Genomic DNA, 19,714 nt, shown 5'->3' with positions numbered 1-19,714 from the left:
GATAACTGCCTCAACACTGCATTTAAGTCATTATTAGACTCCATTGGTTTTACCCAAAATGTAAATAAACCCACTCACTGTCTTAATCACACCCTTGATCTTATTCTGACATACGGTGTGGAAGTTGATCAGTCAATAGTTTTTCCCCAAACCCTCTTTTATCTGACCATTTTTTAATAACATTTGAATTTACACTACCAAACTTTACTAAACCTACAGATAAGATTCACTACAGTAGATGTTTATGTGAAAATGCTGTTGACAAATTTAAGGAACTGATTCCATCTTTTATATCAGAGCCATGTACCAACACAGAGGAAGGCAGTTATTCTGACTTTAATCCAGCACAAGTCGTCTATCTTGTTGATAATACTGCAACCTCACTCCAAACAATATGATACTTTATATCATACTTATATATATATATATATATATATATATATATATATATCTTACTTTATATAATTATTGCTCCTCTGAAAAAGAAGCTAGTGAATCAGAGGAAGCGAGCTCCATGGTACAACCAACTATATTAGTCCTTATTAATAGAGGCAGATAAGAACAACCCCAGGTTTCTTTTCAGCACTGTAGCCAGGCTGGCAAAGAGTCATTGCTCTGTTGAGCCTAGTATTCCCTAAACTCTCAATAGTAATCACTTCATTATTTAAAAAAAAAACAAAACTATTAGAGAAAAAATTGATCAGATCCTCCCGGCAAAAAGCCTGGATGGTCCCTTATGTACAGAAGTTCTAGATACAGCGTACAGTAAATTATAGATCAATATCCAATCTGCCCTTTATCTCTAAAATTCTTGAAAAAGCAGTTTCTAAGCAATTATATGACGACCTGCTCAGAAATTGTCACGATTCCAGCTCCTCCTGCCGGCCTGCCCCTCACTTCCTTATTTGGTCGGTTTCCTGTTTTCCTCCTCCTGGCCTAATTACCCTCGTCTAATCACTGGCTGAGCCTGTGCTACTCCTACTCCCTACTTAAGCAGGTGCTCTCAAGTTTGCCAGATAGTTTCACACTGTCCTGAGGAATACACTATCCAGCATTAACTTTCGCACAGACTTCCTGTTGCCTGGACCCGTTTGACCTGAACCCGCCTCTGCCTGTCCCCTTGTTACCATGAGTGTTTTCCCTGTGTGCTTTTCCTCAGCTCAGCACTGGACCTGCCTCCCTGTAGCTAACCCTGCCTGCCCCGGAACCTGTCCCTGCCTCTTCTCTACTCTCCGGTACCGCGAGTGAATTCCCACCTGACCTGTTCTCTCCCTCGTTCTCCCCTTCCTTTCTCTGTCCTGCTCCATAAATGATCTCACTACATGGAGACTACATGATACCCAGCTATACCTATCTATGAAACCAGAAGAAACTTCAAGCATGCTTAAAAGGATTGGATGTCCTCCAATTTCCTTCTCCTAAATTCAGACAAGACAGAGGTTATTTTGTTTGGTCCTAAAAATCTCAGACACTATGTCTAATCACATTCTTTCCTCCTATGACTTAGAATTGACCTCCAGTAATAGTCTTCAACCAGGATATCTCATTTACTTCTTACATAAAAGAAATCTCTAGAGCTGCCTTCTTCCACCTGAGGAATATTAGTATTAGTAAGTACATATAAAGCACTTAATAATCAGGCTTCATCAGGCTTAAAGACCTCATAGTTCCATATTTGATTTTACGTTTTTTTCTTTTTTTCTTGTGTAGTTAATACTGATGCTGTCCACTCTATACTGTTCTTCTATTCTTCTTTACTGTTGTCCTATTTAATGTCACTTTGCTGCTGTAGACAAAAGAATTATAAATAAAGTCTATCTTATCTTATCTTATTTTCCAAGCAGAACTCTCCGCTATAGGTTAGTCTGCTGGGGGAACTCTATTGTTAAACTGAAGTCCTCTCCTCTCTCCTTTCTCCTATATCTATTCAAATGCCACCATTTCATGTCATTAACTTTGTTCTTCTCTCTCCTGTAGTTGTGCTTCTTCTCTCTGTACATTTCTGCAGGTATCCTCGGCCTTGGAGCTGTATATCTCAAGAATCCAGTTGACCTACCCAATGTTTTTTCTGCTTGTTGTTTTTTGCTGCCTGCTGTTTTTTTCTCTCTCCTCTTTAAACCTTAAACACTGCAAAGTGCCTTGACATGACCTTTGCTGTGATTTGGCGCTATGCAAATATAATTGTATTGAATTGATAATAATCCTTGAATACCACAAAGTGTGGTGTCAGACTGGTGCTTTGAGGCTTGGTCAGGTGTTTCTCACAATCTCGTTCATATTCAATCTTTTGTTGTACAATATTGGAATAGTGATTAAATAGTGGATTAAATTATTTATCATTAAATATTAATATATAAGTGACGGTCTGCCAGCACTAAAACCTCAGCAGCAAATCAATTAGAGTAAAAAATAAATAAGTAATTAATAAAAAAATGTTCTGAGGGCAGCAGACACACAGGGTCATTGGCAGGTTTACTGAGTTTTGAACTCAGCACCTGTTTCTGTGTTGCAGGGAAACTTTAAAGTCAGTGAAAAATCCCAACGGGAGATTCAGGCCAGTTTATTTAAAAGAACAAAAGTTGACCAAAGTGCTGTACAACATTCACATAACAAAGAAGTAATACACAAAGTACATAAAGGAGACAATCCTAGAAACACGAACGATGTAAGTACGAGTAAGGTCTCTGAACCAGGACTACAAGCTTCCTATAGTCAAACGTAATTTTATTTTCACATTACTGATAAAACCATGAGTGTAGCATTGGCAAATAGGTGGCAGTTCCTGCTTTAATTACCTATGCCCTCTCTAGCTTCATACCTGAGTGACTGGATTACTCGATGGATCCCACTGGTCAGTAGCTGAAACAAACCTTGCCCCGCCACTGTCAAAACCATGGCGTCACCTCTGGTCAGGACTACATAATATTTCAAGGTCTAAAATTCCCAGAAGCATTTTAAGATTGCAAACCAATAGAGCAGATTTCTAAATTAAAATCATGTCCTTCTCCGTGTTACCATGCAGATAATATGGAAACAACTACCCAACAAATGGCACGTGAGCTGGAAACAACAAAAATGTTGATCCCTGAAGTGGCTTCACAACTAATTTCACATTTTAATATGTGGAAACACTAAAATGCAGCACAATAACACATTTACAGACATTGAGTGTAACTCATCACTGTGAGTCTCTGATCTGGTTTCCACACCTTCTTTATTTGTGTTGACGATGCCTGTTGCTTGTTACAGTCTCAGGTTTCATTTCTTCGTGTATCTCCTCTCTTTCCTGTTCTAATGCTCGTTCTCCACAGTGTGGACTGATGCAACAGTGTTTAGTTTCTGATCAATTATGATATTTTTCTGAAACAAAGTTAATAAATGCTACACTTGCAAGAATTCAGTCTAATTTCCTGGACAATGTTCAAATTTGAGCTATAGTTTGAGACATGTTGGAGACTTGTGTCAGACATAACCGGAGCTCATTTTGATTGGATGGAGTCAATCATTTCCTTTTACCTTAGTATAAAGTCACGATTACGTGAAAGCAGTGGGCAGAAAGCAAGAATAGCAACAGTCCAACTAGCATGCTGAAAAATTAAACATGAGCACTGGAGCTGGAGGAAACGTCAGAGAAAGTATAAACTCTATATCAGACCAGAGATTTCTGTACCTCAGTTTTAAATATGGACACTATTTGTCATCTTTACAAAGTGGGATAAATAATTATCATCCCTAAAACCCTGAACATACAGGGGTGGAACAGTTCAAGTATAAAATCTGACTCTTCAGTGCATGTATGTACAGTGCTGTTTGGTTTATTTTTCACTAATTAGAAAACCTGTTGCTTTAATTAAGAATGGACAACAAGTGTTTGACAATGAAGGGTTGGTTTCCTATGTTCAAAGCATAGAATTACATAGAATTTAAAGGCAAACAGTTAAATGTGTTTAAATTGACAAAATCCTCCCACCTCCCTTAACGTAAACTGTGAACCACAAACCACAATATGAGTCCTTTAGTGAACTGTTCCACCCCTAAAAGCAACTCCATCAGCTTTCATTTCCTCAAGAATAATAGCTGTAATGGGATGTGTGCGTCAAAGGTTGGCTCATTCTTGTCAAGTAAAGGGTAGATACACTTTCTACACCTCTGGAAACAAACCGTCAAAATTAGTACATATAAAACATAACAAAAAAAACAAACAAACCAAAGGAAAAACAAAACTCAGCTTAACTCAAACGTTAGTTCAGTTAGTTTCCACTCCAATGATGAGAGAAGGATTTAGTGAAGGATTTAGTGATTAAACAGACTTGAGTTTACTGAAACCTTGTGAAGCTAAGTGAAAACACTTCTTTAAAATACATTATGCACATGAACAAAGAGGTTAATTGTGACACCATTATTACACCAGTGCACTTGGTGTTAAAACACAGTTCATCCTTCTATGTAAATGGCAGACCTGAACCGGTGTATCAGGAGGAGTCTAAACACAACAAAGCTCGACACAAACTTTAAAATGTTCACAGCACGAGAAAAAAAAAAGAAAAAACATTTAAACTTTATTTTTCATGTCCTGTTACAAAACAAGAGCTTCCGACTATTTCGAAGATCCAGTGTGGGAGGTTCTATATGTGAAGCACAATGAAGACAAGATGTGAAATATTACAAGAATTTACACAACACAGAAACTCTTTGTGGCAACACGGAGCTCTAGCACTGAGGTTTTAAAATCTTTAATCCTGTAAGTCACTTCCCTGTGTGTTGTACTTGATTTGTAATGGACTCTCTAGAAAGAGCTGCAGAGCCTTCTAACCACCAGCTGGGGGCGTCGCTGTACTGACTAATATCTGCTTTGAATACTGACCTCTTACAATTTTTATTATTACCAAGACTTTTCAAATTATTTTTATAATAATATTTATCTGTGCATTTTAAAACCTTTGAAATATCATTATTTTCCTTTTAAAATATTTCAGGTTCAGTTCTAAAGTTTTAAAATCAGTGCTCCTGTCTTTAGTGTCACCAACAAATTATAAATAAATACAAACAATAGGATGCAGAGGAACGATGAAGTGAACAACAACTTTGAAATAAAGCAGGGATAGAATGTATTTCTGTGTCCATCAGGTCACTTCATGCTGCGTCGCTCCCAGAGTACTGAGACCAAGAGGGATACACTGTTGAGAGGTCACTGTTTGACAAACTTCAGTGTTTCCGTCAGTTTTGTTGAGGAAAATCTCAATAGCAGCTGCTGAGTGTTTAGTTTTCACCTCTCAAACGAGTTTATGTCACCAGTTAAAAGTTTAAAGGGAAACCTGGCTTTGGCTTGAATCCCTGGAATGAGTCTTACTCTCTTCTTCCTCAGTGCCACTGAGCAACACCCCGTGTGCAGCTTCATCTCCAGTGTAGCTGCAGACTGAGCGGCTGTTAGCACTAACGTGATGAGTTAGCATTTCCTAGTTGAACTGACTAGAAAAACAGTTAAATACAAATATGTCAGCAGCCTGAATAAAAAAAACATTCTTCTTTCCACAAAATCCCACAGTGTCAGTTTGGAGTTTCTGAATGTTGCTGCCCTCTAGCGTCCGGGAGTGTACATCACGTCACCCAGACCCAGGTACTCCAGGTTTTCTGCGGCGGGGAGGAACACGTCACTCCCAGATAAAGCTGTGGTGGTGGGAGCCTGGGAGAGGAAGTCAGCCTGGTAGTCTGGGTTACTGAGACTGTCAATTGCAGCCAGCGGGAGTGAGTTCTGGGCAGTGTTCAGATATTCTGGTCCTTCAAAAAAACGTCCAGATGGCTTCAGCTCCAGAGGTGGGGTGGGGAAGGAGACCGCGCCCCACCCTGGGCTCAGGTCTTCATAATTGGGATTCAGAACATCTGACAGCCTTCTGTTATGACTTGTTTCACCCAAACTCTGGTTCATGTACTCTGAAAAAACAAGCAAAGGAAGCTTAAATGTATTTGTTTTATGTTTTCTATTCTCTTTTGTTGTTTCACAGTTTAAGTATGTATGTTGCGAGTAGGGACATTTTGAAATGTTGAAAGGTGTAATGTTTGGTCAGTAGTCTACACAGAACTGTACCGTGGCCAGTGAAGTTGTCTTCGTCCAGTCCGCCGTGAGTTGGATCAGTAATGTAACGCAACATGATGCTGTTCTCTCTCACTGGATGGCCATTCTGAAAGTAAAATGTATAAAAATACAGGATGCATGTGTTTAAATGCCTATAGTTTGGGAGAAACTCAGTCTGTTATGCATTGTTTTTGGACACACTGTAAGACAATAAGAGTAGACATGTATTGTTAAAAATAAAAAAAAACGAACTTTTGAAAAAGTAGTTTAAAATATTTGTGTTAAAGCCAGAACTCTGTTCCTAATGTAATTTAGTTTGATCTCAAGCCTGCTCACTTCAAACCATTTAGAAGAGCTCAGAGAAAAACACAAACAGAAATGTCTCCAAGAAAATGACGTTTCTAACATTGGTAGCAATTTAAGTTTTTAAGTGAGATCATTTTTTTTATTGTAAGAAGCTAATGAAATGTGGTTTCAGGGCACTGAGGGTACACAGACCAGTGCTCCCTTAATACCGATCACCAGCATGAATAAATGGAGGGGTTGGCATCAGGAAGGGCATCTGCCATTAAACCAGTGCCAAATCAGATATGTGGATCACAAATGAGAAGATTAGATTAGACTAGATTCGATAAATACCTTATTAATCCCACAAGGGAAATTCTGGTGTTGCAGTAGCCATTACACAGAGAAACGTACATACACACGCAGAAGATTATAGGAACAACAGGAATAAACACACATCTAAACACATTCAACAGAACTAGATGGAAAACAAACTGCACCTTAAATTGCACACAGGAGCGTCCCTGTTCTGTTTGAAGACAGGAAGCCTCCTCTAAGAGTTGTGTGTGTTATTTTGAGTGTGTATTTACCGTAGCGTTACAGGGACGGTTGTCATGGTTAGCCCGTCCTTTGTAAGGTAGCAGATATTCTTCAGCATCGACCACATCTTCCATGTCATCTGAGCTCAGCAGGCGAGAGTAAAACCTGCTGTCTGACGGACTAGGGAGCTCACCCTGAGACGTGAGTGAAATCATATTGTGTTTGACATGGTATATATATTATATGTTTGATATAATGGTGATGATATGTAACAGTTTGTGTACCTGTATGACCAGGTATCTGGATGGGTCTCTGGCCATTTTGGAAAACTCTGCTATCAGCTCTTTGAACCTGGGACGACTAGATGGATCAATCATCCAACCTGAAGAGGGAGAAAGAAACAAAATCACTGGTGTAAACATTTCCTCAACCTCAGCTGTCCACAGTCGTCCAGGTGCTGGCAGCCTTGTTAGAGGGATGGCTGTAAAATGTAGGTCAATCATTCATCAGGCTCTCCACAGGATGACTCCTTCTGACCTTGGTGACTGTATTCGAAGCTCTTCACTTTAGGCACTTAGGATAAAATTGCCAATGTACCAGTACTGTGTAGAAGCTCCTTTGGCAGTTAACTGTCTGGTGTACTGGGATCATCTGTGAACTATCTGAAAGTCTCTCTAAAGACGTTTGGTGGAGTTTAAGTCTGGGCCACTGAAGGACAGTTGTTGACTTGTCATTCTGGCAAAGTCTTGTTGCTAAAAGGTAATTTGTCCCCCTGGTCTTTAGCGATTCCTCTGTATTTCTCCCTGCTGCTAATGATAGCATCATGCTGTCATCACCGTCGACTTCACTTGCCTGCTTTTATTAACCAGGTGATGAGCAGTGTCTGTTGTTTACCAGCTATAGTGCTTGGTGTATGCCTTTATGCTCCCAGAGCCTTTTAAATGTTGTTTAGCAAATTACATACAAGTGAGGGGACACCTGCCTTGGCTTCTGTCTAACCACCATAAAGGCTTAATTGAATGCAATAAATGATCAACAACTACCAGACAGATGTGCACTAGATCATGAATAGAACCATCTTTGCTGATCTTAGCAAAAGTTTTTGTAAACCTCTGATTCTCCTTCAAGCAACATCAACATAAATATTTCTCTTACATTTGACCATGATCATGTAGACGTCAATGGTGCAGATTGGAGGCTGGGGCAACCGGTCCCCTCTCTCCAGGACCAAGGCGATCTCAGTGGCAGGGATGCCGTCATATGGCTTGGAGCCAAACGTCATCAGCTCCCACACTGTGACACCTGCAGATCAAAGACGTGTGAAAAGGAAAAGTTTTTCTTCAGTTCAATATGCTAAAGGTTTGGCTGATTAATATTTACACATTTACCAACAAACTGTGAAATTGACCTTGTTTGGTATGAATTTTAGATATGATAATGTTAAATTTAGCAAACTAAATTTATCTGTGACAGCATATTTACTTAAATCGGATGTGACCTTACAGGTCTTAAGCGGGCAAGAGAGCCAGAGGTTGACTCACCATAACTCCAGACATCACTCTGATGTGTGTAGGTCCACTGAAGGATCGACTCCAATGCCATCCACTTAATGGGAACCTGTAGAGCATCAAACCATATTGTATACAAAGACCAGTTGAACCTGGTTATTGAACTGAGGACTGTAACTGTCCTCACATTACTGCTTAGTGAGACTGATTAGACTGTTTATCTCCAGTAAAACAGATCTGGAGTATCTCAAAGTGACAATTATATTTACTGTTTAACAGCAACATATCATTAGAGGCCCAGGATGTGTACGCCACAAAGACTGGAAGGAGGGGTAATGTGCTTTTCTACCAAAGCTTTAATGAATAACGACAAAGTCAGTCAAACAAACTGACTCCATTTTGTTCCTGATCATCAGAGTTAGACACACCTTTCCTCCGTCTGCGTGGTATTCCTTCTCGTTAGTTGTGAGCAGCTTGGCAAGGCCAAAGTCAGTGATCTTCACGTGGTTCGGATTTTTCACAAGGACGTTCCTCGCTGCCAGGTCTCGATGCACCAGGTGACGCTCCTCCAGGTAGTTCATCCCCTTCATAGACAAATATACAGAGATTTTAAATGCATGCTAAGGCCTGCACTCTGAATTGACAAATTCTATGTTGTACCTTAAATTGTGTAATAAATTATTGTTCATTCTATATTACTATATTTGTACACTCCCTTCCAAAAGTATTGGAGCAGTGAGGCCAGTTCCTTTGTTTTTACAAAACATTTGAGTTTGACGTCAAAAGATGGAGTGTATCTAAAAAAACAAAAACTAACTAAAAACAGCTTTCTACAGTGGTTGGGATCATTTCATATGCCCCAGACAAGCAGGGCTCAGGAAATATACAGACAGCTTAATGTTGCAGATTTTCATTTGAGCTCTTGACCTTGTTTTGATTTTTCCCATCGCTTAAAGATCCAAAAGAGACTCAACAAGACCCTGAACAGATTATCACTACTTTAGCACAAACTCTCACAGTGTTTCTGCTGTGTTCAGGTTAATAGGCCTCATCAGGCTTAAAATAAGCTGCAGGCAGAGCTGATTCCTCGGGCAGACACAAGCAGAACAGATTTTCTCCCTCTGGTATATGAGCTTATGAGCAGATGGATCGCTGGTTTGCAGCTGAGAACAATTATTTACATGACTAACAGTCAAACGTTGTGAGAGTATCCATTTATCTGGGCTCACCTTAGCAATCTGGACACACCAGTTCAGCAGCCACTGGCCCCCAATCTGGTCCTTGTGGTGTCGGACATAGTCCAACAAGCAGCCGTACGGCATCAGCTGAGTCACCAGCTGGACTGGTGATGTCAGGCAGATTCCCAGCAGACGACACACGTGAGGGTGATCCACGCTCGCCATCACATATGCTTCCTACACACGCACACACAAATGTTAATGTCGGAAATATATCCAGAAAACATCCGCCGATCTCTAAAGCATCCTGGAAATGATTACAAGAGGACAAGCAGGACTATTTAAATGAACTATTCTCTAAATCATAATCATCTTTAAGTCATCTGAAACCATTTTTTGCACAAATATTTGTTGGTGCTATAATAATCCTCCTTCTCCCGTTCTGTAGGTGGGAGAAGAACAATGGAAATGAATGGAAGGGAAAAGAAGAAAAAGTAGAAGATGAAGGAGAAAGAGATGAAAAAACAAAGTAAAAGACATTTACATCCAGAATTTCTTGGTTGGCTTTAGGTGATGTGGCCTCTCTGAGAACTTTGATTGCTACTTGGATCTTTACGTCCTCTCCTTCAGGAATCCAAAGTCCCTAAACACACAAACAAATCAGAAATCAAAAATAAAATATCCAGAAATTCATTTTTGTAACAGCAAAAAAAAAAAGGGCTTAATGGCTGTGGATTATTCTGACCTTGAACACTGTACCAAAGGCCCCAGAGCCGAGCACCCGGGTCTTCTTAAACTCTGTCTCCTTCAAAACCCTGAGCAGTGCCTGGTTAGGAGCTTCACCACTCGGAGTCAGTGGCTCCACCAGCTGGAACACACATTGTGAATGCATTTTGTTCCCTCTAATAGTTTCACATGTATACTGCATTCAAACACTGAAAAAGGATGTACTGTACTGTACTGTACTGATCACAGCTTTTGTTTTTGAAAATGACCACCATCCTCTCATACCTCTCTTTCCTGCAGGATACGTCGCACAGTCCTCTTCCTCTTTATCTGTTGTCGCCGTAGCACCACAAAGATGGCCAGTGACACAATGACAATCACCAAGAGCCCGCCAACCACACCTACCGCCAATGTGGAGTGGATAGGAACACTGTGGGAGCATAAGACATATTTAAAATGTAAAAAATATGAGGTAGGTTTCATGGAGACTTCTTTTAAATTTAGTTGGGATCCAATTTCCATAGATACCCATTTACCTCTTAACATCCTTTGCTGAAATGTAATGTACATATATAATAATTATTATTATTATATAAATAATAATAATAATAATAATAGATACTGAAAATCTTGTGAACTGGCTGCCCCCTAAGGGGTAAGGGTTTGGAGTTCTTCAAACCATACACACTCTTAATAAAAATCTAAAATGATATTCATGCTAACCAGATTATATCAAACCTTGCCCAGAGTGGCACAGAGTAACATTTCATAATTTTACTGTCCATTTGTAGTTCCCAGTTCATAGATTCTGTTTTTTAATGCAAAGCTTTTTTTATGTTAAACAAAAAACAGTTGTAGATTTACCCTGTGCATTTAGACAGTCCTGGACCTGAACACCTACAGACGCAGAGACAGAAAACAAATTCAAGCATGAGTCACTTCTCTTAATTTCATGAACAAACATCAGTCAGCTCTGCAGACGTCAGTAACATTGTGTCTCACCCCTGGGTGCAGTTCTGGTGGCAGGACTGGCACTGGTCCGTCTTGTCAGGATATTTCCAGATGAGTGTGTCACCGTCTCCCGGCACACCATGAGGACACCGCAGCACACAGTGAGGGCCATCTTTAAAATGGGCACACTGGGAACAGTGGTCCGGACCCTGAACGTAGGGGAGGAATGAGGTCTAGTAAATTCTTAAAAGATCTAACTAACTAAATTAACTCCACTTAATGTGTCCGAATGTTTTGTCTTTTTATGTAATGAAATAACTACTTTAAAATATATAAATATATAATATATATATACTACATAAACATTTATGATAATTTACATTTTTCATTAATGCTTGTTTTTTTATATAAAGTACTTAATGTGTACAGCAAGATACACCAAAGGTGTAATTTTAGCATGACATTCCATTCAACATTATCATCTCCGCTCAAAGGGACAAGTAGCTGAGGAAGACATGAGTGACTGATCAAAATCTAATTAAAATCAGGAATCTAATATTTTTATATATATTAAGTGCAGATTAGTTTGAGAATCAATAAAATGTGGGTAAGAAAAAGTTTAGGGGCACAATCCAAAACTTCACATAAAGATTTATACAGAAGACATGAACTCTTCCTAGTGAAAAGCCCAGCAGACAGCAGCAGTAGCAGCGGGACTGACCGGTCCGTGGCAGGTCGGGATCCCGTTCTTCAGCTGACACTCGGAGTGACACTCGACACAGCTGCTGCTCAGCTCAACCTCTCTGGGTTCACTGCAGAAAAGCCCAGAAGCATTAATTAGGATGGAAATATGGTACCGCTGGCATTACTACATGGTAAGAACAACCATCAAAACCAATACATAAAACCAGATCATGTGCATTTTAGGTGAGGTTTTCAAAGATGTAGTTATTCTAGGTTTAACCACGATCTTCCCTATGATGTTTACTGTGTAGATGTTGTAATCCTTTAATTAGACACAAAGGAAATCTGGATGCTTTCCTCTAACAATTTTCAACTCGATGCCACCTCATGTTGCCAGAACCTCAAGGTGCATCATTACAACCTGAATGTCTAGAACTTGTTTGAATAACAGTGTTTTCCTATGTGAATGTAATCATTCATCTGCAGAAGAGAGACTCCTCTCTGCTGTGACTCATAGGCATGGTGTTCCTGTGCCTCTCACCCCTGCAGTAGGTTACAGGAGGCCACACAGCGCCCTCCACGGTTGAAGTGTTTACAGGTGACACACATGGTGGGACCTGGACCCCAGCAGCCCTCATCTGTACACTCTGAGTCGCAGGTTTGATTCTGTTGTTCTGTGTGAAGGCAGAAAAACAGATTTGCTTATTTCTCAGACACTTACTTCACTAAGCAAAGATAAGCCCTCGACATAGATCCAGGAACTAACCACAGATGTCAGGAGGAGCGTTGTTATTCAGTCTGATGCCCTGATCAGTGGATCTGAACAGGTGGTTCCACTGCTCTTGTTTATTGTAGCAGAGCTGACTGTTGTCCTTCAACATCACCTTCCCAGCACTCACCTCCTTCAGAGAGCGCAGACCCAGCCAACGCAGGTGCTGCGTTCTCACCACCACCAAACTGTGTTGACTAGAGAAGAAGGTTTCACATAATGGTAAGTTTATAAAACACAGAAAGAATCCTGATGGAGGTTTTTATGGTATTTGTTAGGCAGGGCACAGTGGCGTATGCAGCCATCGGCTTTTATTAACATTATCATTATCATATCACAATGAAAACTGAAACCAAATGGGATGAAAAACAACGACTGTCACTACTTACGTTTATTGTCAGAGCAGAATTTGATAATGAACAGTAAATCACTCAACAAAGCACTGGGACTCACACGCGTGTGGTTCTTCCTCTGATGATCTCCAGGTTCTCAAACACTGACAGAGAGGTCATATTCTCCGGCCAAGACTGGATCAGTAGAAACCCTGCCGGACAAAAACATTACATTCACTGCTAAGTAAAGTCAGCTATCCTCTGTATTTGAACCGTTTTATTTTTTTTATAATTTAATGATCTTTGTTCGTTTGATCTTCAGTAACTGTATAAACAGCCAAAATATCCAAGGGTGTGAAATCAAACTTCACAGAATTACAGTAAAAAGTCCATTTCAGTTCAGTCAGTTTATTCTTTTGCCTACCAGTGATTTCCTTCACTGTTCGGAAGTACTCCAATTTATTCGGGTCCATGGGTGGGATCTTATAGTGTGCGTCCCTAGAAGAGATAATGACAAACGAAAGTGTTGCTGACATCATCACAGTAACTGATCAGGAATTCCAGCTTGAAGCAGGTTGTATTTACATAAAGGTGGTATTCAGGCAGATCACGCTTCAGTGACTGAGAAGAATGTAAATGACTTGTTGAGCCCTTGGCTAAGTGCTGTCAGGTACAGCTATTTATTAATGATGTGTATTTTTTCTAGACAGCACAGGAAAGATAAGTCACCCAGTAAAGGAGGTTTCAATGATGGAGATGTCCCCATTGATTTTAGTGCAGCTCCTGAAGGATTCGATGTTGGAGGCGTTCACTGCCATTGTGTTGGCCAGACTGCCGACCCCGATTCCATCACAGACTGGAAAAGCAAAGCTGTGTCAGTGTATTTGTTTAGTATCCAGCTCTCTCTCTCCCTCTGTCTCTCTCTGAGTCTCTCTACCTTTAGGACAGGGACCGTCACACACTTTGCAGCGCTGGACTCCGTTCTCCTCCACCTCGTACATTCCAGCACCGCATGTTCGTACACACGACCCGTCTGTCACCACATAGTTATCTACATGAAAGCAGAAACAAGGCAGGGTTTCATTCATTTTTATAAACATCCTCGGTAAATATGAGCACTTCTGACTCCCCGTTTTTTTAAAACTTTTAATCTTTAGGTCAGACATTTAGTTTATTATTCACAGCTTCCTCTGGGGTCACAGCCTCTGTGGTCAATATTCTCAAAGTCGTTTCAGGGTTAAAGCATCGTGTTGAGTCCCATTATATTGTAGTTTTATTATTTTTCTATGGACTCCAAGTACTCTGAGCTTAAAGAATGTTTAATTAATTATTTGAGTAAGGTCCATCTTCAAATAAGTCTTTGGTAGTTTCCCAAACTTACGCGGACAGGCCTTGACACAGGTCGACCCAAATGTAAACTTGGCATTGGGGTTGTCGACCACCTGGTGGGTTTTGCGATCATAGAGTTTCAAAGGAGGACAAACATCTTTGCAGGTCCCATCATCGTTAAAATCTCTGCAGGCCTAGAAACAAGTAGAGAGAAGAACTTTATCAGGTTTGCTTTCTGATTGATTTCAAATATTCCTAGTGATCACTGTCTTACTGAAGTTACAGTACTTTAAAGCTGCTTTTGTTTCAGGCATTTGGTGTTTGTAACAGAAATGCAACTCTTTGCATTTGAACCACTGTCACACAAACGTGCAGACACTAACCAGACAGTCGGTGTCTCGCGGTCCAGTGCAGCCAGCAGCACAGTGGACATTACAGCAGTCACTGGGTTTTGGACCCCGACACCTTCTGCTGCACTGCTCCGCACACTGCAGCTTGGTGACTGTTACAGACAGAAGTGGAGACTATATAACATTTGTGTCACTGCAGCTGGAATAAATAACATGCGATTTAAACCTCTGTTATTAAAACATGGACACAGAATAGTCAGGTCTAGTCACTAGGAAAGTTTGAAAAATAACAAGGAACACAGAGTGAGGCATATAGAAGTCAATGCATGACTGAGTGTGTGTTTACATGTCTGGCAATGATCCGGTCCCGCTGCCCAACACGAACCATTAACACACCCCGGGTCGCACTTCTCACCTGGAGACACACAAACACACATCAATATAATAATCGCAGATCACATCCTCAGCCTGATAAGTAAAATGGAAAAACGTTTTCCTGTTGCTTCGTCGTTACTCTACCTACATTTACGTGCAAAGGCATCCATCTTGAATTCTATTCTGGGATTGCTGGCCTTGTCCAGAATGTCCCACCACTGGATGGTCTCAGTGTTACACAGCAAGGGATTGTGGGAGATCTTTACCCCCCCTTTCAGAATTTCTGGAGGAGATGAAAAGCAAGTGAAATGAGTGAAATTAGTTTTTAGCACCACGGGGTCCAAGACAGACGCTAAGCCTTCTGTCAAGCTGTAAACTCAGAGTCGAGTCTCAAAAACAACATCTACCAACCACATTGTGTAGTGTTGTGTGTGAGCTAAAGCTGGAATGTCAGTATTCAGCATCAACATATGACAAGAGCAGTTATTGTAGTAGTTTTTCCTTAAAAAGGAGGCTACACGACAAACAGTCTAATAGTCAGTAAAGCAACAGAAGAGAAATAATATGCCATCCTGTCATTCAGTTGAGGTCATCTGTAGCTTCTTCAGGTTGAAGAAGCTGCTCGGGTGAGTAGTGAACTGTTTCAACCTACCAAGAAAGAAGTTCACGTGCCATGACTCAACTTCCACATAAGCAAACGGAGTGCCTCGGTAGGTCAATAGTACCGCTTCCTAAATAACCGCAACACCCACAGTTTGATTCTGCTCTGTCCTACTGCTCCCTCCCCATGCTTTCCAACCCGTCCTGACAGTGATGCATCAAAAATGCTGAACAAAATCTAAAAAAACAAAAACGCAGACAGTGGACTTAGTTTCACCTGATGCAGGTATATTGACCAGTTTGTGTGTTTTCTAATGAGCACAATGCTCAGTAGAAAATCACAAACACACAAGTCTAAGTCAAAGGCAAAGATTGTCGGTGACCCAAACTTTTCAAATGACATCATGTATTAATCTGTCTAAACCACAATTCAAAGAGATATAAATCTAAAGTGACAAAACCACCAGCACAGAACCTCCCTCTATGTACAGTTAATACTGTTCCAGATCACCGTCACAGCTTTCTCTGGTGATGCCAGAACGTCATCGAAGCTTGTGTGGGTGCGGCCTATTTCCTGTTGCCCGTACATAATCTAATGTTGACTTAAGATTTTTAGATGGTGTGCCAACTCCACCCAGTTGGCCTGTGGCCAGCACAATAAGCGAGGCAACATCTCGCCTCACCTTGCTGGCTTGTAAAGTGAAACAATTGTGACTAATAGTGAAATGGAAATCAAACAAATACTGAACGTCCACAACTTGTATTTGTATTAATATTACAGTCTAACTCACATCATTGTAAAATTCTTTAATTATGTATTTGTATTTGGCCCTCTCAACAAGGCTTTTTTGATCCATGTAATTGCTGGGAAAAACACTCTCTGGCCACGTTGAGGTGTCCACTGGCTCGCATTTGGTCTCCAGAACTACTTGGTGTTTAATTACTGGGAAATCTGGAACCACTCACAACTCTGCTGGTAAAACCAGCTCAGTCTTTGGTGCCTTGTTTCTCTATGTTTGTGTCCATCGGGCACTATCTTGTATGTATTCATGGCACCTGTGTTCGTGTAGATTACCTGTTAGACTGCTGAGCTGCAGCTGTTTCAGCCCGCTGGTGTAGTTAAGTGTTGTCGATGAGAGGTTCCTGTTGTAGTTCGATATCACCAGCAGAGCGTACTGGCCTTCGTAAAGGTTTTGGCCTCGGATCAGCCTCAGATTGACCAATGGCACGGTCGCGGCCTCATTCATAGCGATCATAACGTAGCCACCGACTTCTTCGATAGACTGAAGAAATAAAGGAGATGATGATAAATGATTTTAAGGATTAACCTGTGTTATATTTGACAGTAAATTCACTGACGTGCCTTTAACTGGACCACAGGAACTTTGCAATCCATGCTGTTTATTAAAAATACTATACCTCCTATTTTTGACAATTCTGCAATACTATTCATACTTGTCTCCAATCTTTAGGGTTTTTAGGGATGTCAGTCATTTGGCTATCATTAGTTTTTTTGCTTTCAACAATTAACTTATGTAAAACATACTGATAGTAATCAGTACACTATGATAATAATGAAGCCAATAATGAACATCCAACATCATCCTTAAAAAAAACTTGACGTTTAAAGTACATTTTAAACTTGCTGCAAAGAGATGAGCCATCACTGTTCGGTTTTGACCTCCCTCCTCCATTACATACACAGTAATGTTACTGTTTCCTGGACAAGTAGCTGAGAGTAGGGGCTGTTCTGAACTCCCTCTTCTGTTGGCTTGCAGGGCACCCTGACCTCTCCTTAACTTTCTGAACTTTTCAGAGCGTCCCTGTTTGCTCGTTTTCCTTCCTCTTCTACGGGGTTGATTTTTGCTAAACAAAGGTTCTAAAGACAAGGTGCTGTTTGGCATTTGAACATCGGTTCATGGATATCAGAACGTGCTTGAATGCAACACAAAGGCAGTTTCAAAAATGGCCCATGTTCACATCTGGAGCACCACAGGAGGAAAATGTAACTCAGAAGTAAAAACAAACACAAAGTGTGCAGTTACAGATGTTTACCACAGTCACATTAAAAAGAAGTTGAGACTTTTCTTATAATTATGACTAAATGTTTCATATTTACCCGATTAGGATATTCAGCTGTAACATTTTTGTCACACTTTAGTGCCTGTTGTCTTAGCATAAGAAATAGTACCAGACTACAGTACTAATAACTTGGATGTGTTTCTATGCATAGTTTTATATTTATGAAGTATCCCAACTTTGACGGATGCTAAAAGCTGCACTGTTCCCACCATACTGCTCTGAAAATCAAAGAGAGCAAATCCAGCATTTAGGACAGACCTGAAGAAAAGACAAGTCCTGGTGCTCCATAGTGTAGGTGACCTCCAGGTTATCCAGGACCACAGAGCAGTTGGAGTACATCCTCACCATGTTGTCATAGTGATTTTCACGAGTCCCCAACAATGCCAGCTGGTTACCCGTCCCTTGACAAACTGTAAGAGTGAAAGAGATTACTGTAGTCAGCTGCAGTTCATCTAATGACCACAAGATGGGCTGTTTTCTCATTCACTCTTGATGAATTGAAGTAACTTTTAACCTCTCTTTACAAAGTCAGCAGTTTCAATAATTTTTACAACTAAAGCCCATTATTTGTAGTACTTAAGTAAATGTATCCTACTTTTCACTACTGGTATCTGTTTTCTGAATTCTGACTAGTAAAAGTAAAAGTGTTAAATATATGAAGCTGTGTCTCTTCTTCTCTGGAGGAAGAGTGCAGAGTTTGCTTTGATAACATCTAGTCATCTCCGGTAGTTTAACACAGTCATGTTTTCAGATAACACGTGATCACGTAGAGCAGAGTATTTAAAGAAGCATTCAGGGAGGACAAGGAAGGTGTGCCACCATTTCAGAGAAACAACTTCCTTCACTAACGAGTCCAACCACAGCTGCAAGACGCATCTTACACATCAACAACATTTCACAGTCAGGAGTGTGGAATGAAATCTGACAGGTTCCCTTTGTAGCCTGCAGGAGGTTAGAGGTTAACGATGAGCAAAAGACTTCCAGTCAGAGTCTGTGGAACAAGTCATTCAGTTCAGGGTTGAATCTAAATCAAAAGATCGAAACATGACGCATGTTTTGGTTTGAACATCCCAACAGGAGATAAGTTTGTTTGGCTTCTAAAAAGGTAATTTGCCACGAGGAGATAGGTCTCTTTCAAAGTTCCATCACCAGGCATATAAAACCCCCATAGTATCAAGACATTCTGCAGGTGTGTCTCACCTGTCATGCAGGTTTTTTTTCCCACTTGAGAAAACATGCTGCATGATTTACAGCATCAATGTGACAGATTTATAGATGGCACAAGCGTAGGTTTGTTAGTAAAAATATGAATAATATGAATATTAATTAATAATAATCAGAAAAGATTATTTTTTTAAAAGTGCTGAGAGGAAGATGGTTATGTAGCTTTGACTAGTTCCCGTAGTCTTTCTCACAATCTGTGTGGCTCCTACAGCCTCAGGGCAGGACTATTGTGTCTAAATTTACATGCACTTAAGTAACCAGGTTACTCAGAGAAACCAGATTTCTCAGATAAACAGGGCATGAGTGTAAATGCTTTGAAATGTTCATGTATACATGCAGTAGACAATTCCAGATTCCACCTCTTCAGATTCCTTCTGTGTATATGATGGATGTAAAAAAAAAATGCAGTGGAAGGTGATGTATTTAGACATCTACACGCTGCATTAGTTTCAGTTGTCTTCAGTTGGGCTTTAGATTGACTATATGGAGGCACTACTCTGCTTTTATCCAGCCACTCCATTGCTTTCACAGCCATCCTCTCCAGGAGACATCTACCTGAGAAAATCAGGTTTCCCTAATCCTCTGCCCTGATTACAGAATCCAGGTTTCTTATTGATATGACAGTTAAGACATCAGCTTACTCAAGAAAGTTGACAGTAACCTGGTTACAAGGTAGAAGTGCATGTAAACATACTGAATGTTACCTGA

The 19,714-nt window shown here is 40.4% G+C and overlaps 3 protein-coding genes across 5 annotated transcripts in view; 2 read left to right on the top strand and 1 right to left on the bottom strand.

Moving 5' to 3' along the window:
• Positions 1 to 19,714, top strand: part of LOC113163505 — a 1,294,879-nt gene that overhangs the window by 1,003,517 nt on the left and 271,648 nt on the right. The gene's annotated exons all lie outside the window — the stretch shown is intronic.
• The window catches only part of LOC113163500 (NACHT, LRR and PYD domains-containing protein 12-like), a 664,684-nt gene that overhangs the window by 497,572 nt on the left and 147,398 nt on the right, over positions 1 to 19,714 (top strand). The gene's annotated exons all lie outside the window — the stretch shown is intronic.
• The window catches only part of LOC113163507 (melanoma receptor tyrosine-protein kinase-like), a 33,513-nt gene continuing 16,343 nt past the window's right edge, over positions 2,545 to 19,714 (bottom strand). For both annotated transcript variants that reach the window (XM_026362229.1, XM_026362230.1), the window contains exons 2-27: positions 18,041 to 18,192; positions 16,776 to 16,983; positions 15,249 to 15,383; positions 15,072 to 15,140; positions 14,759 to 14,877; positions 14,428 to 14,569; positions 13,984 to 14,097; positions 13,776 to 13,902; positions 13,471 to 13,544; positions 13,168 to 13,258; positions 12,712 to 12,911; positions 12,487 to 12,619; positions 11,983 to 12,073; positions 11,313 to 11,470; positions 11,175 to 11,207; positions 10,596 to 10,740; positions 10,330 to 10,452; positions 10,129 to 10,227; positions 9,636 to 9,821; positions 8,835 to 8,990; positions 8,440 to 8,515; positions 8,054 to 8,200; positions 7,183 to 7,280; positions 6,949 to 7,092; positions 6,086 to 6,179; positions 2,545 to 5,931 (exon numbers count right to left, since the gene is read on the bottom strand). In XM_026362229.1, coding sequence (XP_026218014.1) covers positions 5,579 to 5,931; positions 6,086 to 6,179; positions 6,949 to 7,092; positions 7,183 to 7,280; positions 8,054 to 8,200; positions 8,440 to 8,515; positions 8,835 to 8,990; positions 9,636 to 9,821; positions 10,129 to 10,227; positions 10,330 to 10,452; positions 10,596 to 10,740; positions 11,175 to 11,207; positions 11,313 to 11,470; positions 11,983 to 12,073; positions 12,487 to 12,619; positions 12,712 to 12,911; positions 13,168 to 13,258; positions 13,471 to 13,544; positions 13,776 to 13,902; positions 13,984 to 14,097; positions 14,428 to 14,569; positions 14,759 to 14,877; positions 15,072 to 15,140; positions 15,249 to 15,383; positions 16,776 to 16,983; positions 18,041 to 18,192 — 3,467 coding nt within the window. In that variant the 3' untranslated portion in view covers positions 2,545 to 5,578. The remainder of the gene's footprint in view (positions 5,932 to 6,085; positions 6,180 to 6,948; positions 7,093 to 7,182; positions 7,281 to 8,053; positions 8,201 to 8,439; positions 8,516 to 8,834; positions 8,991 to 9,635; positions 9,822 to 10,128; positions 10,228 to 10,329; positions 10,453 to 10,595; positions 10,741 to 11,174; positions 11,208 to 11,312; positions 11,471 to 11,982; positions 12,074 to 12,486; positions 12,620 to 12,711; positions 12,912 to 13,167; positions 13,259 to 13,470; positions 13,545 to 13,775; positions 13,903 to 13,983; positions 14,098 to 14,427; positions 14,570 to 14,758; positions 14,878 to 15,071; positions 15,141 to 15,248; positions 15,384 to 16,775; positions 16,984 to 18,040; positions 18,193 to 19,714) is intronic.

Source organism: Anabas testudineus, chromosome 2, assembly GCF_900324465.2.
Source record: "Anabas testudineus chromosome 2, fAnaTes1.2, whole genome shotgun sequence".
NCBI classification, from domain to species: domain Eukaryota; kingdom Metazoa; phylum Chordata; class Actinopteri; order Anabantiformes; family Anabantidae; genus Anabas; species Anabas testudineus.
Note: the sequence above shows the minus strand (reverse complement) of the source record. Positions and strands in the feature narration are given on the sequence as shown.